This window comes from Corapipo altera, unplaced genomic scaffold (genome assembly GCF_003945725.1).
Source record: "Corapipo altera isolate COAL_440 unplaced genomic scaffold, ASM394572v1 61153, whole genome shotgun sequence".
In the NCBI taxonomy this organism is placed as follows: Eukaryota; Metazoa; Chordata; class Aves; order Passeriformes; family Pipridae; genus Corapipo; species Corapipo altera.
The window spans coordinates 280,543-306,922 of record NW_020884958.1 but is presented as its reverse complement, the minus strand read 5'-3'; the positions used below and the strand labels follow the sequence as shown (position 1 = coordinate 306,922).

Sequence of the window (26,380 nt, the reverse complement as noted above, 5' to 3'; positions counted from 1 at the left end):
CCTGCATTTGACATTTGAGCTAGAGCACCATGTATGGACACAGAACTAGAGCATTCCTGCCATGGTCAAGTTTCTGATCTGTAGCTCTGGTTCTCCTGCAGGACTTCATCCTCTCTGGTACCAGCTGCAAGGGAAAGGCCAGTAGGGCAATTTCTGCATGGTGCCAGGGGTTAAACAGATGTTGGATGGACCAGCCTGGGTTGCTCAGGGTCCCAGACAGCCTGGCTTTGAACACTTTCAGGGATGGGGCATGCATAACTTCTCTAGTCAGCCTGTTCTAGTGCCTCACTACCATTTAAGTTAAGAATTGCTTCCTAAGATCTAATTTAAACCTGTCCTCTTTCAGTTTAAAGCCATTCCCCTTGTTTTGTCACCACATGACCTTGTAAAAAGTCCTTCTCCAGCTCTGTTGTAGCCCTTTCAGGTACTGGAAGGTGCTCAAAGGTCTTCCCAGAGCCTTCACTTCTCCAGGCTGAATAACCCCAACTTTCTCAGCCAGCCTCCATAGCAGAGGTGCTCCAGCCTTCTGAGCATCTTTGTGGACTCTTCTGGACCAGCTCTAACAGATCCACATCTTTCCTGTGCTGGGGAGTCCAGACCTGGATGCAGCACTCCAGTGGGATCTCATGAGGGCAGGGCAGAGGGGGAGAATCCCCTCCCTTAACCTGCTCTCTGTGCTACTTCGGATGCAGCCCAGGGTGTAGTTGGCCTTGTGGGCTGCCAGCACACACTGCTGGCTCATGTCAAGCTTTATGTCCACCAGAAGACCCCCAAGTTCCTTCCAAGGCCACTAGATTGGAAGGCATGATCTGCCGTGCAGGCTGTCTTGTATCACTCCCTTGTCTTCCATGTGCCTTAACATTGTTTCCATAAGGGTCTGCTCCATGATCTCCCCAGACACAGAGGTGAGGCTCACTTGCCCATAGCTCCCTGGATCTTCCTTTCTTCCCTCTTTCAAAACAGGAGTGATGTTTCTTTCCTTCCAGACACCATGGACTTCCCCTGACTGCCATGGCTTTTCAAATATGATGGAGAGAGGCTTGTCAACAACATCAGCCAGTTCCCTCAGGACTTGGGATGCATCTCATCAGGCCCCACAGACCTGTGCCTGTTTTCTCTCATATCCAGGGTCCAGGGAGGTGGGCAAAGGTGATCCCCACTGCTCAGCATCCATCAGGCCTCATTTGGGCACTGTGTCCTGTTTGGGGTCCCAGGCAGGAGACACTGACAGACCAGAAGAGCTCAGGGGAGGCCACTGGGACAGTGGGATTAAAATAATCACCCTGAGAGGAGGATCTGTGGGACTGGGGCTGGTTCGACATGGAACAGAGATGGGTTTGGGGCACTTCACAGCACTGTCTTGTGCCTATGGGGAAGAGATCAAAGGGGTGTGGCCATGCTCTTCCCAGTGAAGTACAACTCTTTGGCAGGAGGGCAAGAGACACTGACATCAGCAGAGAGTAGAGAGGTTCACCACAGGATTAGAAGGGGAAAAATGAGAACAATTACAGGACAACAGAACAACAACTACAGCAGGAGCCAGAAGAGGCTGTGGATCTTTGGAGGTTTTCAAACTCTGGCTGGACAAATGTCTGAGCATCAGAGTCTGAATTCATTCTTGAATTTATTCTTTTACTCCAAGCAGAAGTTTGGGGTAGAAGCCATCAATGTCCAAGCAAACTACAGTACTTTTGTGGTCTCTGTGACCTAGGGGTTCATATTGTTTTACATAAGGCTTTATGAGGACAGAGTAGCTACACATACAAGTGAATTCCTGCTGAATCCAGAGGGCTTACTCCCCAGCTGTCAGGTTACACAAATGCTAGGAAAGCAATGCACTGTAGCAGCTACATTACTCCACAGCAGATGGCCTGTACAAGCTATGAACACTGTGACAAAAATCTCAGAGCACAGAGTATTGTCCTCTTCTATCTGCCAGTCAGCATAAAGAGAAAAGTGTTGGAAAGTGCATGTTCAAAATCAAGTAATGGTCAGGTCTTAATAGAGAAATCTATTTTGGTGGAAACAATTAGTCTGTGTGTGTAACTGTACAACTCAAGGCAAATTTGTTTACATGAGTTTTAACTGCATTTTGATTAAATTAAAATACTTTCAGATAACCACAGTGATGACTATAACATGTTTAATGACTCATATAAAAATAAACTGATTTAATTTATTCATAGTAGGCCCAGTTAGACCTGTAGGATTTGATTCATTACTTTTCAGATAAATATTATTCTTGGAATTGATGTTCCAAATTAATTGCTGATGATTTCTGATGTCATTTCCATGGGAAGTTTTTATGGTGCACTCACCAATCCATTCTGCAACTGCTCACTCCAGCCGTGAAGGTGGGAAGACCCACCCTCTGAAAAGTGTCAAATCACTGGAATAGAAATGAGCTTCCCTGACTGCCTGCCTTATTTGCCATTCTGATGTCTCATGCAATAATTCGTCTTGTTTTGGAAATATTCAGGTGTGTGGCCTTTCCACAGCAGCTCTGTAGAACTACGAAGGACAATAGACAGCTACTGGCTTCCATTTGTCCTTGTTATCACAGGACAGGTGAGGACAAAGACAGGACAGAAACTCAAACAAAGCCTCAATATTAGAATAGTTGGTAAAGAGTCTGCACTCTGAAACATTGTAAAACCCCCCTACAGCCACAAGAGCCATTTCTGCAAACAGACACAGACATCAGATAACTGTCTTCAGAGGCACACATTGGCAAGTGTCAAACTCCAATAATTTTTATTCCCTCCCCTTTCAGCTGTCCAGTACTCCAAAGAAACCAGTGATTAAGTAATGGAACTTTTCGTGGATTAAACGACTTTTGCATTTCCATATACAGTGTCTTGAAGAACACAGCATCCAATACCTAATTGACAAGTAGTTTCTGCACACAGGGATTTACAGAGTTTAATTCCAGTGCTGATCTATAGTTATGTTCAGGGCATTGACACTGATGGGATAAGCTACCAGAGTCATGGCTGAGCCACGGCTGTTAAAAGCCTGGAAGATGACCTCAGCTTTTAAGTGCTTGGGACAAGAAGCAGTATGCAGCCTTGTACTCAAGTTCAAGTCCCGTTTGGCCTTTCTGGGCAAACTTCATATCCTTCAGCAGCAAAATGACACTGATCTGACTGTAAACAAATAAAATGATATATGAAGAGGTTAGATTCCAATTGCAGACAGTGCTAGCATGAAGCTGGACTGTCAGCAGCAATGCTCCAGGAATAGCTTTCAGAGGCAGCGTGTCTTGCAGCCACTCCCTGAACTGAGATTCCTCTCCTCACCCCTCATCCCTTGCTTCCTAAAAAAATGGTGTAAAATGAATTAACAGTGATTTCAAATAAGTAAGTTCAAGTACTCACTGTAGTTACTGCACCTAAATCTTTGTAAAGGGAAAATAAATTAAAATAGAAGGTTTTGCAACTGAATGAAAACATTTATTCTGTGTTCAAGGAAAATTTACAGAATAGAGTAAGCTGTAAGTAAATTTTTTGTGTTTTTCTCCATGCCTGGTACTGATTTTACTGATGAGAAACATCACCTAAATATTCCTAATACAATTAGTACACCCACATAATCAGCATAATAAATATATAAGTGTGTCAAGATGATAGTCTAATGCACTTGCCATGCTGTTATTTTATAGTGAATTCCCAGTGTTCTTGGCAGCTGTTTGAGTGCCAATCAGGCTAAAAGGTTAACAACAGAAAAGCAATTGCTCTCAAAATAAAAGACCTCAAGTTGAACTCCTGCATAAAAGAAATCTCAGTGCCTTTTTATCACTAAAGGCTGGGTTTGATTTTGATCTCACATTAGCTTTCTGTTAGTGTGTGTGAACTACAGGTGCTTCTGTGTAGACTCCAGTGCTAATATGCATGGTGTCCAAGTACTGATGGAAACTCTAACAAGAATTTCCATGCTTTTGAGTGTGCTGCTCTAAATGCACACAATGATTTCCCCTATCCAAGGGAGTAGCATTGCTTCAGAGTGAGATTTCTCCAAGTCTGAAGGCTCCAGTTGCTTTTGATGACTCTTTTCTTTCAGATCATGAGGCGTGCAGATATGAGAGAGCACTTAAATCCAATGAAAAGTAAGATCCAGACCCTCTTCTACCTGCACCTGGTAGTGGCTGAAGTGGTTACAACTACCTTGCTGCATGCTACCACTATCCCCAGGGTCACTGCCTAATATCTCACTGTCTAATTAGCTGATTACCCTGGGCAGCTGCTCTTTACTATTGTGATAAATGGTGTGAAGCTGCACAATAAATGAGGACGACTGTGAAAGGGTGGTAGCAGTTTCATACCTCAAGTAAACCCCCAAATTATTTCTGTAGCGAAAGAAATAATGCTGCCAACTGCAGACAGATAAACCTCCTGAGAGCACACAGAATTAGTCTAAGAGTGAATTAATTTACACTGTACCAATTACTGCAAACTGGAATCTAAGTACTGGTTTCACTTGGTTACGCCCCCACCTCTCTCAGTGAATTTTTAAGGGGCTTAGGTACTTTGATTCAACCTGGCAGTGCACAGGAGAAAACAATAAAATTCTCAGGTTGAATGCCAAACTTTTACTTGCAAACTTTAAAACACTGAGGTAGAATTAGGCACCAGGCAAATTTTATAGCAACATTCAGTCAAAGTAAGGCATTTCACAAACTAGCAAACTCTACAACTCTACAAATTTTGAGATGAAGAAGTTAGGAGAAGAAAAAGACACACATTACCAGTGTGTGCTTCATTTGATCCAAAGCCCCTCTAGACTGTGCTGCCCATCTAGACCCCTTCTATGCATCTACCTGTGTAACAACTCTTCCTATTTGCCCCAGTGTTTGCCAGAGAAACCATGGAAACTTTTACCAAAAGCAGGCAAACTGTAATAACATGCAATAGGGCCTTCTTTTGTGGCTGAAGAGGTGAAACATACATAATCTGAGGTGACAACACACAGATATGTACTCACTGATACTGTTATGCACAATGAGTTCTGTAATAGCCAGGGTTTTTGAAGCCAGGAGTGCGTTTACAGCTTTGAACAGAAATGTGTAGAAAAAAGTTTCTAGGAATCACGGACAACCAGAAAGAGATGAGGAGGACAAAGCCATGGCAAGCATGAAGCTGGAAAAACTGCAGCAGAGAGATCAAGTTACTTCGAAACAGCAGTTCTGAAAAATCAAAAGTAATCATATGCATTTGCCACCAAAATGTCTTTCCAACTCTTGGGCCTCATTTCACATCTCTCTCAAATCAACTCAAGTTTTTTTATTTGCATAGAAGAGGTTTCTGTGCTCACTGAGACAGCAAAGAAACCATTGTAAATGAAGTTAGTAACTGTGATACTCTAGACTGAACACAGGACAATTATCCAAAGTACTTCAGATCCAGAATGAAAGAAAAAACAAGTAATGGCTGTGAAGGAGAAGCACTATGAAACTAGATGGTGAGAATAATCTGGGGGAAAAAAAACTAACCTTTAATTCTGCAACTGCAAGACCTGGAGAGTCAAGAACTGCCAGATTTTATGGAGCTGAATGGGCTCAGGGAGACGAAATACCAAGAATTTGTTTATTTATTATATTCCCCATACAATGAGTTGTTCCTGGAACATTCAGAGGGGGAAAAAAATCACAGTTTTTTTTTCTTTCTCTTTTTTTTTTCTTCTCCCTCATTCTATTTCAAAGTTCAAATAAATCATCAGGAAAACTTCATCCTTAGCAGTTATGGCCTTTGGAGTTGAGTCCCAGTTTTTCTGAGGCTTTTACAAGCCCTCACAGCAGAGCTAAACAGCCATGGAGTAAATGAACCCTCACCGCACCACGGGCAGAACTGCTTCACACTCTACACCGCAACCACAAAAAGCAGAATGCATAGTTTACATTTAACATATTCTGAGCTGAAAAGGGTAGTGAAACTGACACTCAGCAGGAGGTACTTTTATTTGTATGTGAAGATCAGCTCTTACATATCTGGACTTCTGAATGAAAAGTTTGAAAACCTGCCTTTTATCTGCCACAAACAGAATTAGATCTGGTATCTGGCAACACTGAAAGTGAACAAACAGCATATTTTAAGTTGTAACTATTCATGCAAAAGACAGCCAGCAGTATTTCATATCTCTCTCTCTCTTTTTTTTTTTTAATGGCTCACCATGCAATGCAAGCAAGTTATTCTGCAATGCCAAGAATGCTGGATTCCTACTAGCAACAGTCAGCAGTTTCTTTTTGGTTGTGAAAGCCATAAGAGGCTCTGGCTGTCTGGCAGCTGTGTCAGAGCCCGAGGCGGACGCTGACAGCAGCAGCACCTCCAGCTCTGTGTGTACGTGTAACATGTACCCATTCCCACAGTCCTGCAGGGAGAGGGGTCTCCCACTTTCCCTTTGCCTGCTGGCCCCTGCTCTGCCACGCTGCTGGAAGGAAATGGTTTGCAAGCCAAGCTTACTATGTTAGAATATGTTTTTTATTACAAACATTAGGCTGACAATGTGGCAGAGCAGAGCTTCTCCAGCCATTACACAATACTAGGAAATTTGGAGTTTAATTACATTACAGTATTAGGCTAGCTTGACATCAGTATCCCCTTTCGCAGAAAGACAGCCTTGTTTACAAAGAAAATGCCTTTATCCTAAACCTGCTGACAGAACAGGTCATAAAAAGATCCCACACCGGCCCTTGGAAGAGGTTGTAAGGGGGAAGATCCCACACCTGTCAATGGAAGAAGCTACAAGGAGGGAGGCTATAAGGAGTGGGGGCAGGGGTCTTTTTTACCATTATAGCCTGCTCAACTTTATTTGTAGCAGTGCTCTCCCCCTACTGCCGAAGGAGCACCAGGGCAAATAGAGTTTAATAACACATCAAAAGGAGACACTAACTACCGAAAGACTAAAATACTAAGCTCATCATGAGTGGGCAGAGTGTGCTCACAGCCCAGAAAGCCAAATGAATCCTGGGCTGCATCCAAAAGAGTGTGGCCAGCATGTCAAGGTAGGTGATTCTCGCCATCTACTCTGCTCTTGTGAGACTTCACCTTGAGTGCTGCATCCAGTTCTGCTGTCCCCAACACAGGAAGGACGTGGAACTGTTGGAGCAAGTCCAGAGAAGGGCCACAGAGTTGATAAGAGGACTGGACCACCTTCGCTGTGAAGACAGGCTGAGAAAGTTGGAGCTGTTCAGCCTAGAAAAGAGAAGGTTCCATGGAGACCTCATAGCAGCCTCCCAGTACCTGAAGGAGCCACAAGGAAAGCAGAGAGGAACTTTTTGTCCAGAACTGTAGTGATAGGATAGTGAGTAATGAGTACAAATTGAAAGTTAGACATAAGGAATAAATTCTTCACTGTGAGGGTAGTGAAACATTGGAACAGGTCGCTCAGGGATGCTGTGGATGCCTCAACCCTGGCAGTGTTCAATGCCAGGTTGGATAAGACCTTGAGCAACCTGGTCTAGTGGAAAGTGTCCCTGCCCATGGCAGGGGAAGGTTGGGAATAGATGATCTTTAAAGTCCCTTCCAACTTCTTAACATTCTATGATTCTATGAAACCAGCACTGCCAGAGCTGAGGTGCTATAAACATGAATGTGTATTAATACACTTGTGTAACAAGTGATAATCAACTTATCAGCACTGTATGTCTGGGCCCCTCATTTTAAGAAGGACATTTTGGCGCTGGAGCAGGTCCAGAGAAAGGAATGGGACTGGGGAAGGGTCTGGAGCACCAGGAGCGGCTGAGGGAGCTGGGGGAGAGCGGCGGAGGCTCAGCCTGGAGAAAAAGAAGCTCGGGGTGACCTTCCCTCTCCCTGCAATTCCCTAACGGGAGGGTGGAGTCCGGGCGGTCGGGCTCTGCTCCCAGGGAACAAGGGACAGGATGACAGAAAACGGCCTCAAACTGCACCAGGGGAGGCTTAGGTTGGACATTACGAGGAATTTCTTCACAGAACAGGTTATTAGACACTGGAAGAGGCTGCCCAGGGAGCTGGTGGAGTCACCGTCCCTGGAGGTATTTAGAGAAACACTGAACGCGGCGTTCAGCGCCAAGGACTGGGTGACATGGCGGCGTTCGGTCACTGGTCATCGTTTGCTCTAGATTCCCTCAGAGATGTCCAGATTCGTGACTCCCTGTGTTTCCATTCCCGTGTGCCTGTGCGTGTATATTTGTGCACCGCCCCCGGCGTATCCCGCCCTCACACACCACCGCCGCCTGCGCCATTGCGGGCGCCCCAACGGGCGCGTGCGCGTCTCGCTCTCTCGCCGGCACCGCCTCCTTCTCCTCCTCCTCTTTTTCTCCTCCCCTTCCCGGCCTCTTCCAGGGGAAGGGACGCGGGGCCCGGAGTGCGGACATCATCCGCCGCCATGCAGATCACGCTCAAGACCCTCCAACAGCAAACCTTCCGCATCGACATCGACCCGGAGGAGACGGTGCGGATATTCCTGGGCTCCCTCTACCCCGCCCCGGGACGCGGCGGTGGGGAGGGATGCGGGGATCAGTTCCTTCGACCCCCGGGGGAAAAGAGGGGGATGGAGCCCTCCGGTGGGGATGGTGGGGCATCAGTGAAAGGATGGGACCGTAGGGGTGGTGCAGTGGAGGATTTCTGGGGGTTCGAAGAGGCGGGGGGGGGGGGAGGGGGGGAGGGAGGGAGGTGTGAGCGCAGCAGGGGGTGATGCGGAATCCCCTTTACCTCGGGATGCGGCTGGGTGAGGGTGACTTCCCATCGCTCAAGGAAAGGGGCTACCGCGGCCAAAGCCCCTGGCGGAAGGACTTTATCCCTTGTTTTGAAGGAGAACGCCCCGGAGGTGGGAGGTGAGATAGCCCAGGAGGTAGGAAAGGGGGAATTGCCCGGGAGGTGGGAGAAGAAATAAATAAACTCACGTAGAGCTGGGGAGGAGGGGAGCACTAAAGATAGCGAAAGTTTTTTCTTTCGGGAATCGAGGTGCCCACACCCATGGATTAGCGGGTAATGGGCACAGATGGTTGATACTGGGAGTACTCGGGTGGGGGAGGGCAGTGCAGCAGAAGGCAAACGTGGTGGTCCTTCCCATGGATTCCCGCCAGGAAAGGAGGTGCTGGGAAAGCTGTGGGGCTTTTCTTGTGGGACAGGAATGTGTGTGCAGGAGAGGAGCTCGTGTTTGCTCCCAGGTGCATCACAGGTGTGTATGCTGTGCTTGGTGCAGGTGGGTGAGTGCGGGAAGGGTTTGTTGTTTTGTCTCGCAGGGTGAGCTGCAGTGGTTAATTAACCTGCAGGTTAATTAGGAGGTGAGGGAGTGTACGGGAGATTGCTGACCTCGGTGGAGCCTCCTGCAGAGGTGTTGGACTGTATGGAGGGATTCACAGCAGCGTGAATCTCTCCTTGGTGTGTTTACAGTGACTGTGTGTCTCTCACGATGCTGCGAGCGGGGAGGAGACGTTGTGCTCAGGTGAATGTTTTCTACTGGCCCACAGGAGTCTGCTGAAAAATCCTCAGGGAAATGCAGCGTTCCATGATAAGAGGAAGGGCCTATAAGTGAGTTGGCAGGGTTGGAAGTTGCCTTGTCATCAGCAGGGATGTTTGCTCTAAGAGCCAAGCCTAGGCACAGTTGTGGCCTTGGTTTGAAAAATTTGAGGAGGCTGGCAGGTGAAGGCTTGCCTGCAGCAGCCTTTCATGTGACAGGTGGACAGCGAAGCTCTGGAAACTATGGAACATTGTGTCTGCTTTTATAAAGTCTGTTTACCCTCTTCCCCTCCCATCTTCAGAAGAAAATAAAGGATGACTGTTAAAGTTGGACTAAGAGCTCATTTGTGCGAGCAGTGTGGCCGAGGGATGTGGCAAATGTCTTGGAGAAGCATGTGTTAGAAACCTTCAAATATTTAAAACATCTGTTCTTCCTGTTACGGAGTAAGGACTCTTCATCTTTTCTCCTGCTCCCTGTATTCAGTGAGGTCTTGGGAGGTGAATTCAGGGAGAGGAATGTTGCCAGTCAAAGCCCTCACCAGTTTATGAGGCAGTGGAATGCAATGGCTACAGGTTGGATTGTGGGAAATGAGACTGCACCCTCTGTTTACAAATGTAGATGTTATGAGAGGTTAGAATAAGAATGCTTCTCATGAGCGTGATACTTCAGGTTTTGGCCAGGAATGGATGGTGAGATAGAGGGAAATATGGGTAGGATTTGAGGAGAACTTTGTTTTACAGAGGGCAGGACGAAGACTTGACCTGTATGGGTAAAAAAATATATAAAGTTTCCTTGGCATACTTTTTTAGAAAATTATGAAGAAATTATTGTTGAAAGTGTTTTGTTACAAAGCACAGAACTTAGTAAAGAAAAGAAAACTTTTGAGCCTTCATCTAGAAACTGAATCTTAAAATTGGAAAATGCTTTGAAATGTGTTAAGTAAGTGTTTCAAAAGTATGTACTTGGAAGTTCTCAGTCTCATTTTTGGAAAATACCAATTTTAGCTAAGTGCTAGTTTTGCTAAGTGCTGAATTTGGAGGGTTTGTATTTGCTGCTTGAGGCTCCGTACATGACTCTGGCTTCTTAGATTAATTTTCTAACATCTTGAAACAAATGCGTTTCACGGAGTTTAAGAGACATTATTACTTTTAGTCATTGGTCCATGTGTGTATTTCTCACACAGAGGTAGGCTTGTTTACTTGGAGCTGTGCCCTTTACTGTGACCAGGCCAAAATCATGTAGTTGTGATAGACAGAGGAAACCTGTTGCTCCAAAGTTGGATTCTGGTTCTCTAAAACTGATTTCTGTTTTCTAGCAATTTCTCCCCTTATTCTTAATACCACATTAATCTGAAGAGACTTGATGTTACCGTGCAAGGTAGCATTCTAACAAGAGTTTATGCTTGTAACTAAGAGTTGTCATTAACAGTAAGGAATATTTAAACAAACCTTCCAGTGAGAATTTGAAGCATCATGTTTTCTAATAATTAGTTAGCCTTGTTGTGACTTTTTCACAAGAAACTGATCTTTTTCCCCTGTGAAATCGGACAGCTGAATTTTAAACTTGCCTTCCATTATGTGACTTAAATTTTGGTTTAGTTGTGTTTTAAAGTGTTGGCCAACTGAGTAGTTTGACTGAACAAAAACTAGACTTGAAGCCATCCTGCTTGCCAAAGTGCTGGGTGAAGACGGTCAAATATTAGGACTGGCTAAAGAAGTTGAAAAGGTTTAGCCTCAGGCCCTGTTACTGGGGAAGGCTTGTCATCAAATGGAGAGATTTTTGCAGGCATGGCTGTTTTTGTTGAGTTTTGATGGTGCCAGTGTTGCACTTGGGCTCTGTAGAAGGGTAGATTCTACCCATGGTGATCATTCTGGTGTTGCATTCAGGGTTCTGGGCATTCTGGCTCAACCAGGAAAAATGAAAGTGTGTATCTATCTGCACAAGCTGCTGCTTCTGTTTGTTGGATGTCTGTAATACATTGAGCATTATGTTAGCAGCAGGTAATAAGCCCTGTCTGACACAGATGCAGGCCTGTGTACCCACATCCCTTGTCTGAGGTGACAGTGATGACCCTGTAGGCTTCTAAATGTAGCAACTCTGTTGTAGTTATCACCATGTAGACATGAAGCAGGCTTTAAAAAAATCTCAACAGACACTATTAACTTCCTTTGGAAGTGAAATACCAGGCAAAAGTAAGTCTGTCCTGTTTGATTTTCAGCTCCCCTGTGCCATTAACCTAAAAACTGTTTGTCAAAATGTAGAGGGGTGCAAGGAACATTCGGGATGTCAGGAGTCTTTTGGCCAAGTCTCTGTGTCACATAATATAGGCTTTCACATTTCACTGTTCCGCCACAGTGTTTGAACACCCAGGGGAAGCCAGCTTGTTTAATATTATGTCGGCAGAACACTGAGCTGTGGGAATTTGAGCTTCTCGTATTCTGGTGCCTCCATAATATGTTTATACTCTATTGTTAAACCTGTTTATGGGGTTTTTTGGATCTTCAGTGCTAGAAGCTCCTGGTCTTTAAGTTTAGAAATTTAGGCTGGACACTACCTGAAGTTCTCTTAAATGTGTGGGGAGTGTGTTCCAGCAAAAATGGAGCATGATCCAAAGGGTATGTAATAAGGAAGAAGTGAGGTTTGGCAAATACTTCATTTTTTTCCCAGATAAAATAGGTATACTGCAAGGAAAAAGATATACTACTTTCATTTTTCAAAAGGCAATGCAATAACAAAGAATCTCTATTTTCTGGTTCGTAGGGAATATAAAAAACATTTTGGCTTTGTAACAGCAATGAGGTGGTACATATGAAGGAGGAAGGTACTTAATAAGTGTATGGGGGGTGCCTATGGTAAAAGGACAAGTGCTTTAATTCTCTTTAGAGAGTGTGGTCATAAATTTATGAATTAGTGCAAACTGAAGGGGTAGGACACAAAAGAGAATGCTGTTCATGAACCCACACAATTTTATTAAGTTACATCTGTTTGTATCTATTCTTTATATTGAGAGCTATACTAAAGCATATAGTAAAAAAAGGAGATAAGTATTAAAAGTCTGTGTAATTTTAAGGCATACTTTGCATCAGTTCTTGTTCTGTTAGGACTAGGAAGGATGCATGGATACAAATAATGGGTTCTTGTAAAATATATCAATCATAACTGTAGGCTTCTGTTGAAAAAATCCCTCCTGGTCAAGCAGAATAACAAGGGTTAACACTATTCAGTATGTAAGTGAACAGACTGTAAGTAGTAGAAGTAGTAGTACATTTATTTATCTCATTTTTCTTTTATATAATAGAAGATATAGACATAATAGATTTAATTTTGATCATTTCAGTTTTGCTGAATATGTGGTTTATTGTATTTGTCAGAAAAATTAAATTTACAAAGCAGTTCTGCAAGAATCAGAGACTGTTGCTGGGTGACATAATCAGAGTTGACTTTAAGGCTTGTAACGTATGAAGAAGTATGAACCTACTCCTACTATTTCCTTCCTACATGTCTCAAGGCAGGTTAGTCCAGCAACAGTTGTGGATAAGAGAATTGTATGTGTATTTCCCTGAGAGTTTATCATTTTTAGTGGTTAGAGGAAAAGTGCTCTCATGGTTCCTGTTCAAAATCCAGAAATACTCTTTTGGGTTAAAGATGCCTTTCTGTTTCAAGTCCTGCTATTTTTCTCTAAGTATTCTTTGATTTTAGAGTGAGCATTTTTTTGCTCTTCTAGAGGATTGTTATATTGCTCTTGCATCTCTTCAGGATTTTATTGGTGAGTGTTTGTACTTGCACAGTCAGAGGAGGTGTGAATTTGGAGGGTTTGTACTTGCTGCTTGAGGCTCTGTACATGACTCTGCAAAATCATAACTTCAGAGATTACCAGAGTAAGAGTATCACAGAGCATTTCCTTTTTTCCTATTATTTTCATACTTTGCAGACTGTAGCATTTATGAGAGTCGTGTTCTCTGATAATTCATGTTTATTTAATAAACTCTCTGGGGTTATTTTTTGCTACTGCTTTGCTGTGGTAGATATTCCTTTTCCTGTTTCCTGGCTAGAGTTAGAATTTTCAAGCAAGGGAAGTTGTTCTCATTCTTAGCTGAGGAAGACTAGGCTTTCAGGAATATTTTCCTTGGATTCTACTGAGTGTTCTAATATAATTTCCAAAGAACTTTGGGCAGGATGACACTTATCTCTTTAAAATTTAGTAAAGGAAAGGATAAGATAGGATAAATTACTTAATACAACTAAATTATTTTATACATATTAGAATATGTTTTTACATGTTACCCGTTTTTCGTTGCATTGGCTCTGACCATAGTTTTACAGCTGTTTCATTTATAATGTTCTTATCCAGTTTAGCTGTCAGGAATGAAAACTTAGCTTTGTACTTACAATAATTTTTCAGTATTATGTGCTCAGCAATCCAGACTTTCTTGGAACACCATTCCCAACGTGGCCAAAAGACTGAGAGTTTAAATATACAGGTTATACACACTTAAGGATAGTTCTGTACATACTTGTGTCTTATATTTAAAATCTATTTTGCAGGTATGATTGGAAAGCAAGGATATGAGTCCTTCATATGGATAGCAACAGGCTGGAAGGTGTTCCCTTTGAAACTTGGAATATGGAGAGTACTGTTGATTAAAAAGAATTATAGGAGCAGACGATTCTGCTACTGGCTAGCCTCATTGCTGCCCTTGTACATACAGGGGTATGTTTACCAACAAACCCTTTGAAAATATTTTTGTTGAATTCCTGAAACACAGGAAAATACTTTCCTGAATGAGTATCTACAGGTGTAAAATAAGGTGGTGTAAACTTAGAGAGCTGAAGGATGTGGCTGACCATGTCTTCTCCCATGGAGGTTTGTGTCTTTGGTCACAGCTCCCTTGGATGGAGTGTATTCACAGAAACAAATCACTCTTTAGTTTACAGCACATGGGGATGTGCAGCATGTCTTACCTAGTCCCTGTAAGGGACCCAGATTGCTGTTCTTTGCATGCTAACCTGCATGGAGCGCCAAAAGAACAGGAAAAGGAGAGGAAAGGACTTGCCACTGCCATGAGCACACCCAGCCAGAGTGTTGTCTGTAGGCTGACTACAGACATTCCTCCTGTTTTTGTGTCAGAGGCACCTCTCCAACTGGTTTGCAGTAACAAAAAAGGCTTTTTTAAGAAGTGTCTTTTCATAGTTACTTGAAATGTCTTGTCAGTTATCTTCATAATCAAACCACTGTGTTGCTTTTACATTTGTAAATCAGTTTGTGTTGTAGAAATTGGCTGCCTAAAGGTACAGGAGGGTTGTTCATGCCAATCAGTGTAACCAGGCAAGACTCCCCCACTTAGAGAATGTCAGATTTCCCCTTAAAACAAGCCTTTGTGGGTTCCTAGGCAGAGCTGTCTATAGCCACATCTTTCTACTTTTCTTGGAGCTTCAGATAGCTGAAAACTCTGCTTTATGTTGAAATCGTTGTGTTCCTGTGTTAGTACAAAGCTGCATGTGCACAACTGTTTTAGTCACCGTCTTGCATCAGAGAACTGGCTGCTAGTGTCTCCTCTTTTAGGCAAGGCTTAGATCAGTTTGGAAATGCAGGATGGAAGTGTGTAGAGGCCAATTCTGAGATCAGAAATTAATGCTGTTGGTCTCTGTGCAATGTATAACAGCAACTGCTTGATTTATGAATTTCACCTGGATTTAGATGAGGTCGATTTTTGGAAATTAGACAGACAGAGGTAATTGCCCAGAAAGTAAAATGTCAGGGCTAAATTTGGATTCTTACCTTACCAGTTCCAGACTGTTTTTCTTCCAGACCTTGCTGCTGCTTTGTATACAAACTCCAGCACAGTAAATACAACTAGTAAATATGGAAGTTTATGAATGCTTTATCCTGTCTGTGAGGCTTTTTTTAAATGTTAGAATAACTTTAAATGCCTTGTTTAGTTGAATACAATTGAGGGTTTTTTTCAGGCACTTAATAAGCTCATAAATCTGACTGGCTTCACAAGACTCTTCCCAATTATCTGTTATAGCTTTGGGGCGTGAAGTAGGCAATAATCTGTTCATGCAACCACCAGTATGGTCTCCTGACTAAATATGAGTGTCCTGTTTAGAAAGGCAATACCAGGGAACAGTAAATGTAGGTTTGTGTCAGAAAAATCTGCTTTTATAATTTGTAAAAGGAAGTAGCTGGAACCAAATGTGTTCTTACCAGTAAAAGTACTGCAAAGCATTGACTTTGTGAGCTGAGTAGTTTGTTTTCCTCTGGAGATTTCAGTGGTAGGTACAACATTTGTTGTTAATTAGTTGCTGATCAGGTAGTTCGATTAAGGGTAATAAAACCTGTTACACTGGTCAGTTTGTTGCTTCATTAGCTGGTTTATTGTCTGACATAACTTCATTGTCCTCACCTGACTTAGAGCAGTGTCTATATGATAGTATAATGTGTGGTAAATGTGTTTGCAAGGGCAGTGGGAGGGGAAGACTCAGGAATATTAAGCCTAAATTCTAAACGGAAGCGTTCAGACTATTGTATCCTCCCTCAGGGAGGAGGGGGAGGGCAAAGCCTTTTGGACTGAAAGCATTTTGTTCGTGTCTAACCATATCTTTCCCCACAGTCTGGGAGAAACCTGTTAGTCTATTACAGAAAAAGATGAAGAATGGCAGTTAGATTAAAAAAAACTGTTTCTTTTTAAAGAGAAACAGTTCAGTTGGTAGTGGAAGTCCTCCAGAGTTGGTCTTGTAATCCATCTCTTCATAGTCCTTTTATTCACTTGGTAAGAATTTGAGTCAACGTGCTTGCAACAAACGTGGGTAGAGCCCTTCCCAAATCTTTGTTTGTGAAGCCTAGCCATGAAGAATTTTAGTACAAATCAATAGAAGCGTGATGGAACTGAAAGAAACAAAGTTTGATTTTAGTACCTGGCTTCCTGATTGAGGGTCAGACTTTTGGAAATGGCTTTCAAATGAGCACCATAGACTAATTGAGTCAGGTTTACTAAAAGGTTAAGCCCTGAAGATCACAGATCCTGTAGTGATAGTTCTCTGCTACGTGTGTGCTAGCCGCCTGTTCCCAAGGGGAATGAATTTCCACCAGATCAGGTGGAAAAAAAAGGGATGCCTGGAGCCTGTGGAAAACTGGGACTCTCATATGAAAGGAGGCTGAAGGGCTCTTGCCTAGCTTAGCTCACAAGTTTTGGTAGTGTTGCATAAATGTTTTACACCGGTAAGCAAAATGGGAGGTGGGAAGGCTATACCTTCTGGAATTGTAACATCAGCCCAAGAACAAATGAGTATTAATAATATATGAACTGATTTGGGCTGGAAATTAGGAAAGGGCTTCCAACATCAGAATAAACTTTGTATCAACCTTGTGATAGAAGTAGCAAACAACCTTATTGGTCTTCAGGTGGATCAAATTCCTGATGAAGCTTGTGGTGTGGAAGGTTGGTTTGTGGCTTGATGTCAGAAGAGATCCTTTTCAGTTTTGTATTCAGTTTCTCTGCAGATCTTGAGGAATACAGCAGTTTATCTTGCCTGTGTAGTACAGTCTGTGTAAAATATAAATTAAAATCGATGAAAGTATACTGTTCACTTTTTCATTAGGATTTTTGAAATGTGTCTTTGAATAAACTGATTATTTTTACCTCTTTTGTGTAAGCATATGTATGAGGTAGGAGAAATGAAAACTGGTGTGAGAGGGAAGGGAGGGTGTTTGCTCAAAGGGAACTGTTTGTCTAGATGAAACCCAAGGTTATCTGGAGAAAATTAACTGCAGGGAACAACTGAGTAACTTAGCACTGGTGATTTTGTGAAGCACATTTTTAGGATGCCTAGCTGGGATGCAGTTAGGAACTGTTATTTCTTCAGAGGACCCCAGTTTTTCAGGTAGGAGTTGATCAGCTCTAACTTTTAATTACATGGCATATATTCTTGAGGACATGGAGTTCAGTCTCTCAATAGCAGGGAAAGTTTTGCATCTAAATTCATAGAGGACAGAGGAAGATCACCTTGTCTTGTAAGTGTGATGTTTCTGAGTCTTTAGAGTAAGTGTTTGGAGATGAATTGATGCTCATTCTTAAAGGTACTATCATAAAGTACAGGCTCCCTTTGAGATGCTGTGAAATTTATTGGGGCAGAAGAAAAATGGGATTCACTGAGGACTGAAATACATTTTGAACTCTGATCAGATTGAATAAGGCTAGGTAACCTGAAGGATTTTTTTATGGATCTGTATTTATGAGAAAAATACATCATAACTGTGGATTCAGAAGTTGACTGTATATTTTAAACCTGCTTTCTCAGTTTGACAGATCAATGTGCTGGGTGTGCTTTCCCAAAATTATTTTTCATTTAATAACTGTGAACCAATGGCTATGCTGAGGTCTAGATTCTCAGCAACCCAATTTGCTAGTGACAAAGTTTAGGATGTGGCTTTTTTCAACAGCTCACTGTACCAGCAGCTGGAAGATGCAGCGGTCTTTCTGAAGAGCACTGAGAGGGCTTTAATTCTTTTTTTTTTTTAATTTCCCATTTAAAATGGAGCATCTATTTAAATCCTAATGAAGGTGGTTCAGACTACTGTGTCAGACACACAGGTTGTCCATGAAGCTGAGTCTGCTTGTGGATGCTGAGTTAGTTTTCCCAGGTGTAATTCTGTGGAAGCTGAGGGTTCATGCTCTTGATGGTCCTCAGCACATGAAGGATATGTTAGAGCTGGTCCAGAGGAGACCACAAAGGTCAGAGTGCTGGAGCAGCTGTCCTATGGAGGCAGGCTGAGAGAGCTAGTGTTGTTCAACCTGGAGAAAAAAAGACTTTGTGAAGATCCCGAAACACCTTCCAGTACCTAAAGGGGGCTTACGGGCCATTGACTTAAGAGTTGGACTCCATGATCCCTCTGGGTCCTTTCCAACTCAGAATATTCTGTGTTCTGTGATATAAGAAAGATGGAAACAGACTGTGGAGCAGGCTTGTTATGATGGGGCAGGGGATAAAAGAGGGTAGATTTAGACTAGATGTGAGAAAGAAATTTTGTACAGTGAGGGTGGTGAAACACTGGAGTAGCTGTGGACGCCCCATCCCTGGAAGTATTCAAGGCCAGGTTGGATGGGGCTTGGATCAGCCTGATCTACTTCAAGATATCCCTGCTCGCTGCATGGGGGTTGGACTGGGGGATCTTTACAGGTCCCTTCCAACCCAGACTATCCTGTGGTTCTGTGAATACTGCTTCTTGTTCAGCCACTGTCATAATGAACACATTTATTTTCTCAATTCCCTTGGCTCCATAGTGTAAATGGAAGTTTACCTATGTCTGGAGAGGAGTGCCACCTGCCAAAAGGGATGAAAGCATAGCCCTGTCATTTGTCACAGACTTACACAGAAGGTTTTGGAAGAGAACAGTGCCTCAGGTCACTTGGAGTACGTCAACCACATCATAGTAAGGGGAAGCCCTGCACATGAGGTGGACAGCAAAGGCAAATGGAATTGTTGGAAAATTACTATCAATATTTTACTACAGTAAATATCTGAACTCCTTCTTGTGGATCCAGTTATTGTATAGTAATTAACATGTGTATTTAGCATGTCCTGACCTAGACTGTCACAGTTAGCTGTTCAGAAATTGTTTGAGAGTACAGATCTTGGTTTTGTTCCCCATAGGTAAAAGGCTATAGTGTGGAATAGAATTCAAAGTAGAAATTTGAAACCAGTAGCTTGATTGATGCAGTGGACATGAAACAAGCCTTAATTTTTCTTCCTGAAAATTGATTATACCTGTTTGTCACATTATATTTGTTACAGATCTATGACAAATATGGTAATGGGGTATAAAAGAAGTAACTTTGAGACGTTATCTTTGAGTGATTAATATAAGTGCGTAAATATAAGAATAGTAAGCAGAGTGTTAAAAACTAGGCATTTGAAAACATAACTGGCTTTTAACATGATTTAGGGGATTAATTTGCCCTAGGGCATGCAGGACATTTAACTGGAATTACCTGAAGTATGTAAAAGTTGAAAGCTCAGGAAAAACTCCTTGATGGCTTATCCATGGCCTAAGGAAACTGTTCAGTCATAATGTGACTTCCATCCTTAGTAATTGGAGAGGAATTAACAAATTATATTTTTAGTTTTCAAGGAAATACACTTTAAAAAGAAACTTAAATCCAGGGATAGGACAGACTTCTGTAAAGTAAGTGCATGAGAATGATGATGTTTTCAGCAAATTATTATTAAAACAAGTTATGGTTTGACTGTCCTCAGGACTTAGGGATGGCAGTGAGCTGTTTTTAGTTTTCCTATGGAAAAGCAACTGCCTGGTTGGAGACTGATTCCTAAGCACTTGGCAAGTGCTGGGATGGCATGTATGATACAAATACCAAAAGCATCCTTCCTTCAACTGCTGAGGAAGAAGAGTTGGCTTCCTGTTTTGGTGTATTCGCACAGATCTTTGCAGAGTTTTATGCATAAGGTTTTTTGAATATTCAGGGAAAAAAACCCTTTAGAAGATAGTGTTAGCTTGTAGCAATAAGTTCATAACAGATTGGTTGTCTTTGTTTTATGTGTATTGGAAAGTCCATAAGAAAGCAAGAAGAATGGCTGTACATACAGGCAGTTTGTCTTAAAACATCACTTCAGATGTGTTAGTACAGGAATGCTTCTGCAGGAACATTGTTTATCTCCTCAGGACAGCACTGTGGAGTCTTCCAGGAGAATAAAAGTGTTCTGACATGTGACAGCAGTGTCATTTGAGCTCTGAATGTGATGCTGTGAAAGTGTGGCTGATATATCAGTGGCCCCTGTAAGCAAGTAAATGTGTAGGCTTAAAATTGCTGTGCAAAAGTTCCAGAAATTACAGTGGAGGGGGAAGAGCTGGAAACTACTGGAAACTACTTATTTAAGATGAGCGGCTGAACAATTTACACAAGTCTTTGCATATTGAGACTTCAAGGTTGAATGTCATGGTGATTTTACCAAAAAGAAAAGCATTCCTGGAAGAGAATATTAAGATGATGAAGACCTTCAGCTGTGTATAGCCTGAATGCAGAGAAAGAACAGGGCAAATGGGTCAGCAGATGAAAATATTTTTATCCCCCAAATTTTTCAATTTATTTCTTCATTTTGTTGTACACTTGTACTAGAAACTTCTCATGGAGAAATTATTTATCTAATTTGATTAAGCTCAGGAGATTATTTGACAAGGGAACATATTGCTCTACAAGTGGTTACAGTGACATCCTTTGAAGGCTGATACTTAATCAAGATATGACTGAAACTACTCTTTAGTATTTAAAACTTAAAGTATACTGAATTAGGTTTGTATTGTGAACTTTTTTTTTCTTTTTCATTAAGACTGTTTTTGTGCTTTAGGTAAAGGCACTGAAAGAGAAGATTGAATCAGAAAGAGGAAAAGATGCCTTTCCAATAGCTGGCCAAAAACTAATTTATGCAGGTAATGGATATTCTGAAAATACCTTATATGGATCTGCCTTATTTTATGTTGTTCTTTGACTTTGATGTGAATGTTAAGTCTGCTAAAGGTTATAAGAATTGAAATGTAGACAGGTTAAAAAAAACCCACAAACACAAAAGCAAACTCATTGTCAAAGGGCACTCTTAATTTTGAATTAGAATTTTTCAGATTTTATTACATGCGCGTCTGTTATCTTTGCTCTTGGGGGTAGGCTTGATGAAGAAGAAATAACTTTTGTTACAGGAAATCAGGATTTAAGCAGATCAGATCACCTGTTCTGGGTTAATTCTTTCGTTTTGTTCAATTTATTATGTGTATAACTGAAGCATTTCTGTATATACCTCAGAGAATTAAAAATCAGATTATTTCTTTTGGATTAACAGAAGAAACCACCAAATCATTGCTGTACAAAGGTACTTCCAGTACTCTTAAGCTCTGTCACTAGAAATGAGTATTATTTACTAGGAAAAAGCAGGATGTCAAAAAAAACCCCCAACCATGAAATTAACTTTATTTGAGCTTTAATTGACCTGGTTTATTCATTCTGCCAGTTATACAGAAATCCATTTTTTTTTCCTATCAGAACTTAAGTTCTATTCCAGTACTCCCTCTAGTGTTTTTTTTCTTCTAAAACCAAGCTTGAAAGAAGCTTTGCTGTTCTTTTCACCTCCCTAATGTACTGCTTTGTAACCAGTGTTTTTTTTCCACTTCTAATAAGTTAAAGTCACTACTTTCAGTAGAGAGAGAGAGGGTAATGGCAGAGAAGTTGTCTCTCTTTGTTTGTACAGCTCCTCAGGACTATGTTTCTGAGCAAGTTTTATGTCCCTTATACTTCAGTGAAGGGAATGCATGCCAAGAACATGAAGGTAGAAGTTGCATGTATAATCAAGAAATGTGAACAAGGCAGAAGGCTTTATGAGATATGTATAACACTCTTAATATTTTGTTTCTATAATTGCAAAAATCAAGGGCTGCATAAGATTGTATGACATGAGTGTTTTCTAAAGCCAGAATGTATTTGCAGTATTATATAATCCTCACAAGTAGGACATACAGGAAGTAAGATGTAGAATAGAAGCCTACTTAAAGATTGATTGTAATTTTTTTTTTTCCCCTGGAGAAGAGTTACAAGGGTATATTGATGACGTTTTTCCTTTTGTTAAAATGAGCTATAGAACTTTCACAGTTTGGTAAAGCAAAGTGATACCCCAAGTGGACCTGATTAGAGAGGCAGATCTGTTGTGTTGTCCTCTGTATCAGGGTAAAGTCTAGAAACCCTGAAGATGCCCATATATATTTAATATATATATAAAAATATATTATATGCACAGACACAGATAGATAGATACACACACATACATTTATGGAAGCCTTCCCCAAAATGCCTGTAAACCAGAAATCTGTAAGTAAACCTGTCTAGTTGTGAGTCAGATGCTATAGGTGTTGCTGTAACTGCAGTACATGTAATACTTCCTTGCACCTTTGACTATGCAGGACTGGTGGAACCAGTAGGGAGTAGGACAGTGCCACCACCTCTTTTGTGTTCCGAGTACCATAATTTGTATGTATTGCTTGATTTCCTTGCAATCATCAGGATATAACTGTCCTGCTAATTATAGCCAAAGGGTGTGTTCCACCATCATTGAGAAAGGTTGTGAAAATGTGTATTTTCCTCCTGAAGTAGAGAAGTGGTCTGTGGCACATCTTTAGAAAATGAATCAATTTAAATTGTAAAATATTTCCTGAAAATTCTGTAGTAGAAGTAGATGATATGTATCTTCAGAAACACTTTTCTGATTTGTGGTACTGCCTCTAAACCAGCTTATCCTAACAAAAAAAGACAAAAAAGCACATGCCTTAGCGTGTTTCTGAGTTGTTGTAGACATGTTGCAAATCTGCTTTGTCACAGTACCACCTCTGCTTGTGAAACATCGAAAGTGGTAGGATAACAAATGTTTCTGGGTTTGTCTGATGGCTTTTTTATCCTTCTGGCAAGGTAGCAAGTTATGGAATGGTTCCAGCTTTTTCTAATGTTTTAACCTTCTTTTAAGAGCAAATTGTTAAAGTTGCAAGGTCACAATTTTTTTTTTATTTCAGGTAGGTAATGTTCTTATCTGAAGGCCAAACAGAAGATAAGCAGAAAGGAATTTTCTTACTGTGACTTGAGTGTCACAGAGGCATAAGTTATTCAATCAAGCTTTTTATATGCTATGGCCTTTCTTCTACGTTACTTTTATCTGTGTTAAGGGTCCAGTAAATCTTACAAGATTTAACACTTCTATTTTAAATGTTCTAAAGCATCTTCAACACTTAGGGCAACAGCCTTCAAGCTGATTAGTAGTGTGGACATCACAGGAGGAAAACTCTAGCTCCACTGCCAAAGGTTAATAGCCCAAACACTTTTTGTAGGATTATTTAATATTCATAAATCTGCATAAAACGTGTTTTCATGGGGTCTTTGGAATTGTTTTTATGAGGAAATCCCAAGATTATCTGTTGATCTGCTAAGTAACTTCTTAATTTCTGTCTGTTTAATTTGCCAGGTAAAATCCTTAATGATGAGACTGCTCTTAAAGAATACAAAATAGATGAGAAGAACTTTGTGGTGGTTATGGTGACAAAAGTGAGTAGTCATTATTTTTTAATAGGAAACTTCATTAATTTCATTTTATTTTTCTTTGTGCTAAGTGATTGTCTATGCTCATCCTTAAAACCAGTGAAATTGGATCATGTGCAAGTTTTGGTCAACAGAACTTTACCTGTTTTTGCAAATAGATAAAAAATATTGCTTCACAGCCCTAGTTTGCTTAAGCTGATTGTTGTTGCTGTTTTGTGCTGAATGTTTATGTCAAAGAAAAACAATCCTAATGCTGATCTTACTGTTCATTCTTTTTCTCTCTCTTATTTTTACACTTACATTATTAACAGGAAGAGGGGAACCTAGGTAGTTTATTGTTAAATCCACTGAATGGAGCTCTTCCAGTCTTGCCATGGTGCTTTTCATAACTCATGGTGGTTTCTTTTGTCAAGCTCAACAGCATAAACCAGTAGAGGCAGGATACATATGCCAATCAACAAACCTGTGAGTTTTGAAAGACTGCAGTGGCAATTTATAGGGAAAGGCTGGGACATGTATATGAAGCATTTCTTCTCTGAACCAGTTGCCTGATTGCTTCCAGGAATCAAGCTGTTGATTTTTTTAGGCATTCCAGAGCCTTGAGATCTGAATAAAATGTGCTTCATCTCTGTCTTGAGATACGAATTTAATTTTGGAGTTAGAGGTTCTCCTTCTGACAAAGAAAAACCTTTATGTGAGTTTTGCCTGCCCTTTACTTCTGTCTGATTTTGGCTTATTGAATGTAATTGTTGTTGCTGTCTTCTTGAATGAACAGCTTTATAGGCTGTGGTTTGCCTCAGAGGCATTTATCAGTACGGGAAAATAGGTGCAGATGGATTTCAGAGTCCAGTTTTCATTTTGTTGATAGCAGAAGACTCCAGGGAAGTTGTGCAATTGCCATTCCTGGAAGTGTTCGAAAAAATGTGTGGCTGTGGCACTCGGGGACATGGTCTAGTGGTAGGCTCAGCAGTGGTGGGTTAAGAGTTAGATTCAACCGTCTTAGAGGTCTTTTTCAGCCTAAACAATTCGATGATTCTAAGCACAGACCTGTGTGAGAAACTGCTAAATGCAATACATTCTGATCTAAAGGACCTATGTTTTGGGTGTTTCTTCAGCCTTACAGTCTTTTTGCAAGTCTTTAAGCTCAGTTTCCCTTTCCTGTTTCTATTGTGGATAAGACATGACTAGTCATGTAGGCACAACCAACTATATCTGCTCAAAACATTTTTGTATTAAGGGTATCAGAATCTAGCAGAAAATAAAGCTACTTGCATTCCAACTGTCCGTGTTTTTCTGTGAATGTTTATTAAAATGTTACTTGTTGTGCTTGTTATGTTGGAAGCTGTTCATTCTCAACCTCACCTCTCCTTTCAGACAAAAGGAGGAAATAAATGTTTCCTACTTCAAGAAAGCATTGTCTGAAAGTGTTGCATCTCAAATAAGTAGTTGTCTTTGTTCAAGTTCAGCTATTTTGTCTTGGAAAGGCAGGGACTGAGATCGGTTTTGTCAGCTCTTAGGGATATTCACAGGTAAGGAACTACAGTGATATGGCTTTTGAAAATGTATTTCCGTATCTTATCTGGAAGTTACATACATTGTCAAGAGCTGAATTTCTGAATAATAGGATTAATACTGCATCCAAGCAAAATTCATGTTTCCATTAGAGATGTGAAGATTGAATCACAATTGCATACAAGTATTAACTGCTCTAAATTTGTTGCTGTAGATTTGGTAGTCTGTGATTCTTCTGTATGCTTGCTGCTCACTACAGAACTTTTCTGAAGTAAATTTCTGAAATATGTGAAATGTTATTTATTGTAGTGCTTTGAATGTAAAGATTGCATAACTAAAACTTGTTGCAGGTGAAGTTTTGGGGTTTTTTAATCTCATTTTCCATCAAACAGCATTCATAATGAAATGTGATACCTCTTTTTGTCACTTTTTTCCAAACCTGAGTGGTGAGAAAACCTTATGCTTGTTACACCTGTCTGATGTTTTCTGACAATTGTCATGGTTTGAGAGCCTCAAAATCCAATTCTCTAGTCTAAACCCCCTCCCACATCTCAGCCTAATGTGAGATGGTTTTTTCCAGACAACCACACGAGACTCAGAGTGGGGGAAAGGGAATATATTACAAAGACTGTACAAATAAATACTACAATACATTATATGCAATCTTAATTATCTCTACCATGACATAAGTATTTACAATGGATCAAATCTCTTCTCCCCTCCAAATAAAAATCCAGAAGGGAAGAAGAAAAGATCCTTCTTCAGAGCAGCATTCTCTCTAGGGCAGCAGCTTATCTTCTTCTCATGCAGCAGCTGTAACTGGATTGTTGTAGCTGGATCTCTTTTCAATACACAAAAGGGGGTCTCTTTTCACCCCTCTCGGCTTTCCTTCAACTCCAAGCAAAGGTCTCACCCGTGGTGGACTGCCAGCAGGGACAAAACTCGCTTCACCACAGGCATATCACAAAGTGCAGGGGCATCTTCGTGACAGTCCCTCCCTCAGGGGATTCACCCCTGAGTCAGAACATCTTGGGCAGCTTTCAGTTGAAAGCCTTTGCCTCAAGAGTTCTACCAGAGCCCCTGTGCTCTGTCTCAGGCTGCCAGCTTGGCATCAGTGGTGAAGGGGGCAGGGGCGCCAAGGTCACCCCCCTCTACATTCCTTCTCCGTCCTGGTCCAGCTTTCCAGGATGCTTTGAGCTTCTCAGCTCCTCTCTCTTCAGTGCTGCAGGTTGCATTTTAGGACTTCCATCCAGTAGGAGTCCACCACCCCAACTTAAGAGGGTCTCAAAAGGGTTTTGGGGGGGTCTGGTTCAGTTCTTACCCCCAAAACTCTGTGTAGAGCTTAGTCC

General features: G+C 41.4%; 1 protein-coding gene across 1 annotated transcript in view; it reads left to right on the top strand.

Moving 5' to 3' along the window:
- Positions 1-8,283: 8,283 nt before the first annotated feature.
- The window catches only part of RAD23B (RAD23 homolog B, nucleotide excision repair protein), a 44,121-nt gene continuing 26,024 nt past the window's right edge, over positions 8,284-26,380 (top strand). Inside the window, exons 1-3 of the mRNA XM_027663834.1 lie at positions 8,284-8,424; positions 20,800-20,881; positions 23,446-23,525. Coding sequence (XP_027519635.1) covers positions 8,359-8,424; positions 20,800-20,881; positions 23,446-23,525 — 228 coding nt within the window. The 5' untranslated portion in view covers positions 8,284-8,358. The remainder of the gene's footprint in view (positions 8,425-20,799; positions 20,882-23,445; positions 23,526-26,380) is intronic.